The 12,763-nt window shown below is 38.8% G+C and overlaps 2 protein-coding genes across 3 annotated transcripts in view; one reads left to right on the top strand and one right to left on the bottom strand.

Moving 5' to 3' along the window:
• Window positions 1-9,249, top strand: part of LOC103453319 (uncharacterized methyltransferase At1g78140, chloroplastic-like) — a 25,043-nt gene extending 15,794 nt beyond the window's left edge. Inside the window, exons 3-8 of one of the 2 annotated variants that reach the window (XM_070827245.1) lie at window positions 6,598-6,717; window positions 7,213-7,297; window positions 7,818-8,014; window positions 8,160-8,271; window positions 8,663-8,770; window positions 8,913-9,249. In XM_070827245.1, the coding sequence (XP_070683346.1) occupies window positions 6,598-6,717; window positions 7,213-7,297; window positions 7,818-8,014; window positions 8,160-8,271; window positions 8,663-8,770; window positions 8,913-9,053 (763 nt within the window). In that variant the 3' untranslated portion in view covers window positions 9,054-9,249. Of the gene's footprint in view, window positions 1-6,576; window positions 6,718-7,212; window positions 7,298-7,817; window positions 8,015-8,159; window positions 8,272-8,662; window positions 8,771-8,912 lie in introns of both variants that reach the window. The other variant, XM_029107157.2, reaches the window with a different exon arrangement.
• On the bottom strand, window positions 9,163-12,763 carry LOC103453317 (uncharacterized). Its single transcript, XM_008392856.4, has 3 exons — window positions 12,184-12,763; window positions 10,142-10,893; window positions 9,163-10,001 (listed from the first exon to the last, which is right to left on the bottom strand). The coding sequence occupies exons 1-3, from the start codon at window positions 12,469-12,471 to the stop codon at window positions 9,473-9,475; spliced, it is 1,569 nt and encodes a 522-aa protein (XP_008391078.1). The 5' UTR covers window positions 12,472-12,763; the 3' UTR covers window positions 9,163-9,472.

Below are 12,763 nucleotides of genomic sequence, written 5' to 3'. Positions count from 1 at the left end.
CTTGTTAATGTGAAACTAAAGTATGACTTAAAGCTTCATATGTGAATTTAGTGACCATATACATCCTATGTAAGTTTTTGAGCCGATTGAAAGTGTGTGCATTTTTCATACACTCCTATTCTTTCATGTGTGATGAACTTATGTGAGATACATCTCTAGAACTTGCGTAACGATCTTTCGAAATGTTTGTCATTGATTGCATGAACTTGGAAATGATAGAGGCATTAGGTTTACCACTATGGCCCAAATAACCATGTTTCCCAAAGAAAAATGATATCATTAGATTGCCAATTTGAGCCGTGTATGTTGAGCCTTTTATTTCTTATCACCAGATATGTCTACCCTTATGCCTGAAATTTTTTTTCCTTACCCTTTCCAAGCAAGCTAGTGAGCAATGTGAGAATGTCTTGTGAGAAATGTTTGTGAAGTACTTTGAAGGTGTTTGGCAAAAGAATAAGTGTGGGGGTATTTCATGTTTGTATTTAAAAAGAAAAAAGAAAAAAAAAAAAAAGAAAAGAAAAAAGAAAAAAAAAAGAAAAAGAAAGATTGTATACAAATGAAATAAAAAAGTTGTTCATTTTTCAGTTTAAGGGTGTGGTTGGAGGTGCTAGAAGAATTGCTGGAGAGCTTGAGTTCTTATAAATCTAAACAAAAGAATTGCTTGCAATGTAGCTTGGAACTTGTGTTTGCCTATTCATTCATTTCAAAAACCCTCTCCCTAAACCTCATTACATCCAATAAAAGTCCTCTTGATTTAAGTTTTGCAATTACGATTGTGGAGATGAGATCTTTATGCAAGCTTATGGTAGAAATTTCACATTTGATTCTTTGAGCGAAACCCATTTAAACTAAACACATGTGTGATTGAGTGTATATCCCGTGAGAAGGTTGCTAGTTTGCATATGATGATTTTAAAAATATAAAAATTTTGAAATTGAATTAGCATGGCTATCTCACACACTACACTTCAAGGATGATTCAAAGATTACTGCTAATATTTGAATAAGGAAGATGAACTTGGGTTAGTTCCTTGATGCTAGCTATGGTTCTTGATGATTTGTTTTCTTGAATAAAATTCTATGAGGGTCACATAGGGGAAAACTAATGTTTTTCATGTTATTCCTTTTTCATGTTTTCTTTGTTTTGCTCGAGGACTAGCAAAAATGTAAGTTTGGGGGTATTTGATAATTCATATATTTCATGCATTTATACCATCCATTTCTAAAGTCTTTGTGATGTTTTTGTGTTAAAATTGTGGCATTTTACCTTACCTTGTGTTAATATACAGTTATTTTTGTTTTAGCATTGTTTTCATTAAAGTGGAGCAAGTGGAGCACTAATTGTGAATTTAAATGGCTGTAGGAGGTGGAGAAACTGACGGGGATGGCAGAAAGAAAAGAAATCAGAAGGCAGAAAACGTGAAAGCAAAAGAGCAGTGAGAAGAATAATAAATAAAAGAATAAGTGGGAGGACATGGACTAGTGGAAGAAAGAAGGAGTGCATGACAGCAATACAAAAACCAGCGAGAAAAGCAGAAAACAGCATGGCAAGCAGAAAAGAAAAATAAAAGAGCGGGGAAATAAAGAGAGGGCAGACACGGAGAGCAGGAGAGACGAGAAACAGAAGAGAGAGTAAGAAAGATTGAGAGCAAAAGAAAATACAGAAAGAATAATGCAGTGGATGGCAGACTGGCAGGAATAAGAAATAAGAAAAGCAGAGTGAGTGCAGAGGGTGCCAGTGAAAGAAGAGAAAAGCTGCCTTGCAGCGTGAGTGCCAGCACAGAAGAAAATGACCAAATTGAAAAGCTGCCCTTGGCAGCGTGAGAAAGGTACAGAAGCAGCAAAGCTGCCTTGAGGTGCGGGAGAGCAGCTGCTTTTGCAGCGTGAGCTTGGAGAAGACAGGAAACAGAAGCAGATGGAGAAAACCAACGGAGAGAAAGAGGAGATCACTGACAGCAAAATAAAATAAAGAAGAAGACAGAGAGGATGGCACATGGAGAAAAAGAATACAAAGAGGACAGAGAGACTGACAGGAGGGCAGCACACGGGAGAGGGCACAACGATAAATAAAAGGGCCAAGATAGCAGTGTAAAAGGGAGAAGAGCGCAGAAAATAAGGAGGGCAGTGAGAAATCAAAGGGCAAGTCAGGGACTTGCTAGGCGCAGAAATAAGCACAGGGAAGAAGAGGAGCACAGAGGCAGAGGGCTTCACTCCATTCTTATTGGTGTTATCTTCTCAAACTCATGTTTTACGTTTGGTTTAATTTGAGGATAATGTGTAACTAATTTTTAGTAGTTAGGGGCTGTTTTGAAGCCCCGAATATGATCGTAAATTTGTTGTGATATTTTGTTTGAATGACTTTTATGAAAGGATGAAAATTGTTTCACTACTTATCTCATTGATAAATTCTTTATGTGTTTCTATGGATGCATACATAGTGAGCATATCTAGGATTTTAATGCTATGAATATATGTCTGCCTGCCCTTGTTGAATGAGGACCTACATATGTTCTAGAGTAGCATTTGTTAATTGTGGTTAACATGTGAAACGATTTCTAGGAGAAGTAAGACAACACCAGTACTTACGATGCCTTGTGATGACTCAAACTCTTTTTATTCTTAATGATTTCTACTTGTTAAATCTATGAACACACCATTCTAGATTGCATGCTAGGGACTAAGTTAAGTTGAAAACACCATTCTCTTAACATACTACGTAAGAAAGAGTAATAAGTTGTGTTCTAACATTGAGCCAACTTGAGCATCTTCATCCGGAAATAAAAGCAATTTGAATGAAACATAACATACTCATGATTATTTGGTGGTGGAAAGCATGTCCCCTAACTCATTTTCTTAACTTGTGAATTAAAATCTATTGGTATTATTTAAAATTGGTTTCTGTACTGTTTTTGCATGATTTAATTTAAATAGCAAATCAAATCCAAAAATCCCAAAAATTTGTGTGAGCATAGCTTGGTGTGTCTAGTTTATGTGTATAAAATTTCGTTGCATTTGGATAAGTATAAGTTAGTTTAATAATTATTGTTTGGTGGCTGGTCAGTGGAGACAGCCACCCGTTTTTGTGACATTTTAAGTATTTGGATAAAACAATCTTCTGCGGGAAAGACCCTTATTTTCATATGCTACAATCGACAAATCTTAGTGTTAATAAGGAAAATTAATAGGATTATTGTGTGCTACTTTGTGGTGCGTTATAATTCCCTACCATTTAGCTGCTGTTTTTTGTGCAGTTTCGTGCAGTTTTTTGCTGCAGTTTCAGTGCAGTTTTTTGCTGCAGGTTTGGTACAGTTCTTGGTGTTGTTTTGCTGCAGTTTTTGGTGTTGTTGCTGTTTTTGGTGCAATTTTGGTGCATATTCATTAATTAATATACAAGGAAAATAAGACAATCTTAAAAACCGTTTGAAACCGCACTGAACCGTTTGGTGCATAAATATGTGTATATTTTAAATTGTACATTTTTTTCTCAAAAACCAAACCGAAACCGTTTGAAACCGCACTGAACCGAACCAAACGGTTTGGTTTCATTTCGGTTTTGGCTTCAAAACCGCACCACAAAAAGTTTCGATTTCGGTTGTGGTTTCACTCGAAACAGCACCAAACCGCACCGCGCCCACCCCTACTCCTCACCCTCCGCCCTCCCCATTTTCCACCCTTTTGTTTCCTCCCTTTCTCACTATCTCTCCCTTTTTTTTCAGCCTCCTCATCTTTCCATTTCTTCCACCCTGTTCTTTTGGTTTCCACCCTTTCATCCGATTTCCCCCACTTATTCCCTTCCAAGCACCTTTCTTCCCCCTTTCCCCCACCAACCCCTTTGCTTCCCCCTTTCAAGCTTTTCTTTACTTTCCTTTTTCTCCTCCTCTGTTTCCGTTTTTTTTCCTGCACTACTCTACTTTTGCTTTATTTTGGCTTTTCTTGAGCTATGTCTCAATTCCTTGGGCTTTGTCACAATTTCCCTGAGTTTGTCTCACATCGGGGCCTTTATGCACTTCTCTTTCTCCGATGCTTCTTTCCATCGCATGTCCTCAAGTACCAACCATTGCTGCTTGGCCTAGGTGCTTCTCCTCAACGGTGCGCTTGGGTTTTCTATGGTTGTTAAAGTGCATTTAGCACTATTTGGTAGGATTACAGAACCGTTCACTGCGCAGGTGGCTCGCTCACCCCCATTTTTCGTTGATTCAGTTGTTCTGTTTGGTTCTTTCTCTTCGTGATGGTGGCCTTGCGATGAAGGCTCGTCGACTAACTTGGTGGTGGATGTTGGTTTCCTCTCATTTTTACCTTTGGGCTCTCTTCTCCTTGTACTAGTCTTGTATTTAATGAAAGTAACTTAGTTTGACAAAAAAAAAAAAAAAAAGGTCGACATACAAAACTGCATTAACTATATGGGTATTAAGTTAATGAGTCGTGCAATGAAGTTTTGGGAAAGATTAATTGAGCATAGACGCAAGAGGGCACACGTAGAGATGGCAATTCAACCGTTAAACACAATAACCATGGATAACCGTCCGAATGGGGCGGATTTGGGTATGAACATCTGGGTACTTTTTAAATAAGGGGAAAAACTGTGAATAGCTTATCATGAACATCTCCAAAATGTATTGTTGTGATTTTGAAGATTTGGATGTGGATATTAAGTAATATAATTATTATCTATTAAAATATAATGTGTCAGTTGAACAAATAAATTTTTTTGCATAAACATAAAAGGCTATACCCGTTAACCGATGAGGAATTCGTTACCCGATGAGTATAGTTATGGATAATCCCCAATGGTTAATTTGCAGTTATGAATATTTAATTTTTGTGGTTATAAGGATTGGATATGGCATTTCGTTCCCAACCTGAACCATTGCCATCCAAAGACACAAGTCTCAGACAATCAATTCGAGTTCATGTCATGGCATCCATTATGGAGGCAAAATATGCCTTACAAAGATTGATAGATTGATATAAAGATATGCAAAAGGATTTGCACATGATCTTTATAGACCTAGAATACGTGTATGATATGGTCATAAGAGAAATTTTTTGGAGGATTCTAGAGAAGAAAGGAGTACGAGTAGCATTATTCAAACAATAAAGGATATGTATGATAGAGCAAGACTCAGCTATAAATTCTTACCTTTTTTCATTGGTAATGGATGAGTTAACGATGTAGAGTAAATGTGAAGTTTAACCTTTGGCGGGAAGTGTTGCAATCTAAATGCTTCGCCTATGTAGGTCAAAATAGAGTTTATGGAGCGCAAGTTCAGTGGGATGAGGTCCAAATGAGATTTGGGGTGAGGATTAGGGATCGGGAAGTATAAAAAAGTGAGCGCTTTCATTATCTTGGATCTATCTTGCAAAAGAACGGGGAATTGGATAAAGATCTAAACCATAAAATACAAGTTGGATGAAGTGTAAGAGTGCATAGGGTGTATTGTACAATCATCGTATGACACTAAATGTCAAGCAAAATTTTTGTCGTATGGCAATAAGGCTTACAATACTTTATTGCACGGAATGTTGATCGGTCAAGCATAATATTTCGTTGGATGTGTGGGCATACGAGAATGACAAAATTAAGAACGAGATCCAAAGTAAAGTACAAGTGGCCGCATTTGAAGATAAGATAAGAGAAAGTAGGTTAAGGTTGTTTGGACATATGAAACAAAGGCTCACATATGCTCCGGTGAGAAAAAGTGATTATGTAATAGAACCTTAGGGTGAAAAGCGTAGAGGAAAACTTGGAAATAGACTTTAGAGCAACTCCAACCAACTAAGGCAATTATTTCCTCGGCTATCGAGTAAAGGCAATTACTGTCTTGGTGAACAGTAAATTGCCAAGTGCATCTCCACCCCGTAAAATAAATTGTCTGGGCTATTGAGCAAATGTAATTACTGCCTTAGCGAATAGTAATTGGCTGAGTGCTTTTCCACCCTATAAAGAAATTACCGGGGCAATTGACTTTAACTGGCTAAGTGCTTCTCCATCCCATATTGTGCCACGTGGGCCATAATAGTTAATTACTATTTTTTTTCTTCAAATTTTTCTTTCTTTGAAGAAAAAAAACATTTTTGTTGAAAAATCTGAACGTAAGATAGAATGACTGGGACGTGAGAGCATCTGCAGCGCGAGCCCAATCGCTACATGGTTGATCAATCCACTCACGCTTGAAGCCCACCCGCCTAACGCAAAAAAATTAAAACATGGGTGACATCACCTTGTCATCACACTGCCTTAGGCGTTGAGTTGGGCGATTTGTCCCGATTGAGTAGTCATGGCTTCTCCTTTTTATTGTAGTCCGACTTATTTGGCATTGGCTGGAGCTCATTTTATTGGTTTTGGTTGGTTGAATCACCCAATCCCCTAGCAGTTGGGAGGGAAGAACTTGCTTTTAAGAAGAAAAGAGCATAAAGTACTTGAAGCTATCAAAAGATTTGATGCAAAATCAAGCACAGTAACAATAAAAATTTATACAACGGATTCTACTTGAAGCTATATTTATAATTACTTGAGGTTGCATTGTATAATTTTGATTCGCTTTTCGTTCATTTTGGGAGTGGCATGCTTTTGCAGTGAGTCTGTTTCTGGGTCTAGTTTTCAATGTAGGACTTGTAAGAAGACTTACTTTGGCAACGAAACACATATTGACCTGACAACAGCAAGTGGCGCAAAGGACTATGGGGAATCAAAGCCCGTTTCCACAGAAATGTTTAGGTATTGAAATTGTATTTAGCTTTAATTGTACAAATCATATGCGGTAATCATTTGGTTTTGCAATGAATTTTAAATGGGGATGGTGAATAAACATGGCCGAAGTAGAGTCGGACCTGAATCCTTTTAGTTTCTCCATCTCTTTGAATATATCTCGCATAGTAAAAACAAAATTAGGCTTTAGTTATGGGCTTATGGTGCAGAATAACATCTGATGTTTAGTCTATTGATCTTTTGCCGCTTGATTTGGTACATATGTTAGGAGATCATGTATCTTCTTTGACTCTTATTATGTGAATGAGATTCTTTCTGTTCTCATAGACCCCTTGTGGTCAACTTTATTCTCTCTGGCATAGATGAGGCATGAACCTAGTTGAACTGATTGCATCTACCACATTACAATTTTCAAAGCATTACCAATAGTACTTCCTAATACCTCATGAATATGTTGAAACTTTGCATCTCTATATGTTGATTAGTGACTTTTTGTTGCATCAGGACTCCATTGGTATCGTACCTCTATGAGAGGGGTTGGCGTCAAAGCTTTACTGTATGGGGTGGATTTCCTGGCCCAGAGAAAGAGGTAAGATGATCAGTTACTTTATTTCAGATTTTATCATCTCAATGGCTTATCAAATGTCCTTTATAAATTTCAAAATAGAGTATTTGATAGGTTGCGTTGTAACTCATACTGTCATACAAGCTTTAGAAAGTTGCGAAGTGTGCCGACGGACAATATTTCATATAATATTGGAGTTTTGGACAGGGAACGACATAGTCCATTTCGTTCGGTTACATATGAATTATGAAGTGAAAATCAATTTTCTATTGAAGTATTTTATTTCGGGCCTAAGGATAGTATTTACTTAAATTAAGAAGCTCCACTGCCAATGATCGCCAGTTAACGTTTCTCTCGAAAAGAAAAGAAAGGGTAGAAAAAGTGCTCTATTCTGATCACGGCATCGAAAAACAGATAAAATCATTGTGTTGCAATGTAGTTGTTTGAAAAACTGAAAAAACAGTCATATTTTACCAGTGTGTACTCATTTGTCTTGCCAAAGGAGGTTGTTGAGTTGCTAACCGCGGCATATTTTTTATTGCAGTTTGAGTTGATTAAGGATTTCTTAAAGCCAGTCTTGGGTGGTGGAAATATCATTGATGCAAGTTGTGGGAGTGGGATGTTTTCTAGACTTTTTGCTAAGAGCGGATTATTTTCTCTTGTTGTTGCCTTGGACTACTCAGAGAACATGTTGAAAGAGTGCTATGGATTCATTCAGCAGGAGGATAACTTTCCCAAAGAGTACAGAACCTTGAAATTTTCATTCAAATTTAGATGATAAAGCTCAAAGTTTAAAATACTATCCGGTTTGAACTTCTTAGGGATGTTTCAGAAATTTTGTTATCAATTTTGTTTTTTGCCTGATTAAGTTTGTTTTTTTTATTAGGAACATGATCCTGGTCAGAGCTGATATTTCTAGGCTTCCCTTTGCTACTAGTTCTGTCGATGCAGTGCATGCTGGTGCTGCCATACACTGTTGGCCTTCACCATCATCAGCTGTACGTGTGTGTGTGTGTGTGTGTGTGTATATATATATATATATGGTGTTAGAGCTAACCGTGCTGCTTGTTTTGACTACCTGGAAGGCACAAATCTTAACGTATTAGCAGCGGTGAAAAGTATTTACATGTCCTTGATGCTAATAAATTTGTCTCTAATAAGTTAATGAAACATTTTTCATTTTGGGCACATTCAACTACATACCTTTAAGATTTCTTAAAGAAAAATAAGAAAATAGCCAGCCTTGCTTTGGAGGAAGATGTAATATTATCTGTGCAGATGTAATATTAACATTATCTGGTAGAACCAAATGTGTTTTCTCCCCAGTTTTCCAGTTTTAGTTTAACCTGGTAGTTTCTCCTGAGTAATTTGGTAGCTGTGGTTTTGAAGGTTGCTGAAATTAGTCGAGTCCTGCGACCCGGCGGGGTGTTTGTTGCAACCACTTTCATATGGGACGGGCCTTTTTCGCTCATCCCATTTCAAAGGAACATAGCACAGGTACATCGGTTCCACTCCAAAGTTTGATTGTTGCAGATTTGGGATTCCGCTGAATGTGTGTTATGTGGTGAATGGTTTGGAATTACGACTCTATTTTATCTCCCTCTCACTGGGTGTTGATTTTATGTCTTTTGTTTCGTAGAGAACAAAGCAAATGTCGGGCAACCAACTCTTCACGTCAGAAAGTGAATTACAAGATATCTGCCAAGCATGTGGACTGGTAGGTTTTACCAAAGTGAGGAATGGGCGTTTTGTGATGATTTCTGCCACAAAACCCATTTAATTAATTACAGTATTCTTGTGCCACAAGCAATCTCCCCTGCTTTGTATAGGGTTGGTTTGGGAGTAAGCATTCGAATTTGTTCCTATGTAAAGAAACATAAATGTCATGATTCACCATGAATGATTGTGTTTCATCTCGTTATCAATTTGTTATATCACATACGCAAAATTGACGTGGTATGACCGTTTTATCCAAATATTTCTCTCGAGAAAGTAAGCGGTTACAATGGAAAGAAAGCTAACAAAGAACCATTCTGTTTCTGTTGTCAAACTCAGGCTGTTGGTTAGTATCAATGACGCCTTTCTCTAGCTCATTTTCCGGTCGGGGGTCAAAACAGGACGGGTACCATTCTTCTGCACATTTATAGTATTTGGATGTGCATAAATGAAGTTGTAGTGTTCAGTGAGATTCCGGTTTGATTACTCCCGGCTCATATTGGCAAACGTTAACTGGCGGTACAGCAGTGTCTGTTCATCGGTATCGGAACCAGCAGCATCCTCACCCTCATACTCCACATCAATGACAGTTTCATCAGTCACATACAGCTCTTCCGACTCTGGAAACCGAGCACGTGAATATTCTTCTCCAGCAGGCGAATCTTCTAATTCTATTTGTTGCATCTCTGCTTCTATTAAAACCTCCATCCGAGCCCGCTCCCTATCTCTTGGGTAGGTACAGTATAGGAATGAGTAGATGACACAACAGAGAGCCATTGGAATTCCTATTGCTGTGTATAGTGCTTTTGCCAACGACAAAGCATTCCCTCTGTCCGTGGTAATCTCTTCCGATGCACTGGACCCTTGACGAACTGGCTTATAACCATACATGTGTTGAGCCAATATCCCAACTACTGGAGGAGCGAATGATGAGAGTATGGACTCGAATGACCTGTCCAAAGCATATACATTTGTTCGCGATCTCTCAGGAACTATCTCCGCAAAAATGGGACTGCATGGACCATGACATCAAATTTAACACATTAGTCATTTCAATTTACTTTCTGCAAAAGAGTAAGGGACATTAAAGACAGACAGAACTACAAAATATAAATCTAATCTATATGTCGAAAAGAAATTTCAAAGACTTACTTGTTTGTAGCCGGAGCATTCCATGAAATAAAGAATCCCATGAAGAACAACATGAAACCATGGATGACAGGCGTAGATGGATCCACAGGTAATGCAAGCAGAAGAACTGCTGCAAGAGGAATGGCAGTTGCGGAGCTTATTTGTGCTAGTATAATCCTTCCTGCGTTTGGAAGACGTGTGGAAAGGATATCTCCCATTTTACCCCCAAACAAGCCACCAAGGGAACTTCCAATCACGAACAAGGCGATGAGGAAAGCGGATTTCCCATGAGAGAAGCCAGTGAGTTCCAACCACATGGGTGCAAATGACAATGCTGACCAGGGAAACGAACCAGTAACGCCCTGCGCCACAATAATCTGGAAAGAAGGAATTTTAACAACCGACCTAGCTTCAAGGGCCAGTTCCTTCACTTGTGACCACAAGGAACTACTGGAATTCTGACTGCTATCTTTTGTTTCGCCATCTGGAAAGTGTGGGTCAGTAGCATACAGACGGACTAAAACACCAACTAAAACACTAATTAATCCAACAAGGTGAAAGGAAATTCTCCATCCAGGGATACCCATGACTGTTATTGGAGCTATTAATATCGAACAAAGGCCACCAATTATCGAACCAACATTGCCAGTTAGTTGAAGCCATCCAAAAGCCATACCGCGGTTGTTGTCATCAGTTGAGTCAGCTACAAGGGACTGCATAGCCGGAGCAACTAGAGCAAGGCCAATCCCATTCAAAGCTCTGGATATAGCCACCTGATCAATAAAAGCTGAAGGACTTCAAAGTGGATATAACAAGCTGGAATCACGCTCAACTTAATGATACTTCTGTCCTTTTGTTTTGATAACTTTAGTAAATAACTCCCTTTCTAATCGATTAAGTTCAAATACATGCATTGTAAAATGACAATTATAATAAATTAACTTGGCAAAGCCCTATTTCATAACAAACACTTTACTTTTCTATCTTCTGTGACAAGATTTTATACCGATATAACTTATTCACATGCACGTCCTTTGGGCTGTTCTTTTCTGATTTGATAAGTACCGAATAAGAGGCGGGATAGAAGTGAAACTGTCAATATCGGTTATGATGCATGACAATAAGGAAGTAACACTTTGGGTATCATTTTAACAAAAAAAATATAAACTTTACCAACGAATCCTCTTTTATCATGTCAATATATCCAAAATCTGAGCCAAAGAATCACGCTCCCACCAAATTTTAAACTCCTCTTGGGCTCAACTTATGCGTTCATTTCTATAAGGCTTTTACTTGTTTCAAAAGAAACAAATTTTGATTGCACATCTATATATTTGAGTTAACTCAAAAACACAAGCATTGCATCTGAGTTCAACTATTGAAACCATACCTATATATTTGAGTTACCCAGAGAACACATGCATTGCATCCGAGTTCAACTATTGATACCATAATTTCTATGAAAAGACCAATATCACCAAATCTCACTGTCTCTGCTAGAACGGCCAAATATGTCCGTTAAGTGAAATTCATCCACCACAACCACTCAATCACACTCAAACCAAAATTTAAATCACCTACTTGCGTAGGTAATGTACACCATTCATTTAGCTAGAAACCGAAGCAACAAGCAACCATTATGTTTAAATTCCTTTTATTTGCCTCCCTAAGCTTTTCAAGCAGTTCTTCACTTATAACTAACATAGAAATATACTAGAAGTTGTAGAAGTTGACACAAAACATCCCCAAACTCTTTGCTCCAAGTTCGATTATTCGATCATACTAGTATCTCATGCATTTATATACTCTCTCAACAGTTGTTCTAAATTCGAAAAAAAAGAACCCATACTACTATAAATAGCAATCCAAGTCTAATCTTCAACAGTCACATCAAACCACCATTACCGGAAAACCCAATCCACAACTCCACAAATTGAAATCACAATCAGCAGCTACGACCCAATAAAGACACTAACTTTCTGTTTGGCAACCGAGAAAATTTCAGAAACAAAACAAAACCCAAGACGGGGGATGCCAAACAGAACCAATTCTGTCCAAGTTACCTCGGTGAAAGTGGAGGAAAACGCGACGAGAAAAGTAGCGGCGGCCCAGAGGAAGGCGCCGAAGGCAATGACGTGGGCACGGTTGTGGCGCACGGCCAGGTACGCCGCAATTGGGTAGCAAGCGGACTGCACAATGGACCGGAAGAGCGTGAGCGAGCCGAGCCCGGTCGGGTCGGTGTGCAGAGCGGCGCCGACCTCCTTGTAGACGCCCGGCAGCAACGACTCGTCGGCTCGCTCCATGATACCGGCCAAGTTGACCAGAACCAGAGTCAAAGCCTCCGCCTTCATTTTCCGATTTCCTTGGGATCTCTTGGATATTAATTTTTCTTGGTTTTGGAAATAAATTCGCAGAAATTCAGAGAAAAATGGTGAGAACTGAAGTTGATGTTTTACATTTCGGAGTTTTGTGACGAGGGCGGGGGACGACCGACGGACAAGTCCACGGCGTGACTTTGGGGCAAGAGGGTGACTGACACGTTGCAGGTTTGTGAGGGGGATTCAACTTGTGCCAGCTGGACATGTCGTGTCAACCGCTCTTCGGCGGGCTTCGGCTGTGAAATTTGTACACTTTGAATTTGGC

The sequence above is a fragment of the Malus domestica genome, chromosome 08 (genome assembly GCF_042453785.1).
Source record: "Malus domestica chromosome 08, GDT2T_hap1".
In the NCBI taxonomy this organism is placed as follows: Eukaryota; Viridiplantae; Streptophyta; class Magnoliopsida; order Rosales; family Rosaceae; genus Malus; species Malus domestica.
Note: the sequence above shows the minus strand (reverse complement) of the source record. Positions and strands in the feature narration are given on the sequence as shown.

Coding starts and splice junctions, on each gene's coding strand:
- LOC103453317 (XM_008392856.4), bottom strand. CDS start 12,471: ATGAAGGCGGAGGCTTTGACTCTGGTTCTGGTCAACTTGGCCGGTATC. Junction 10,894..12,183: donor TTTCCTCCACTTTCACCGAG/GTAACTTGGACA, acceptor TTTATTGATCAG/GTGGCTATATCCAGAGCTTT. Junction 10,002..10,141: donor AATGCTCCGGCTACAAACAA/GTAAGTCTTTGA, acceptor TGGTCCATGCAG/TCCCATTTTTGCGGAGATAG.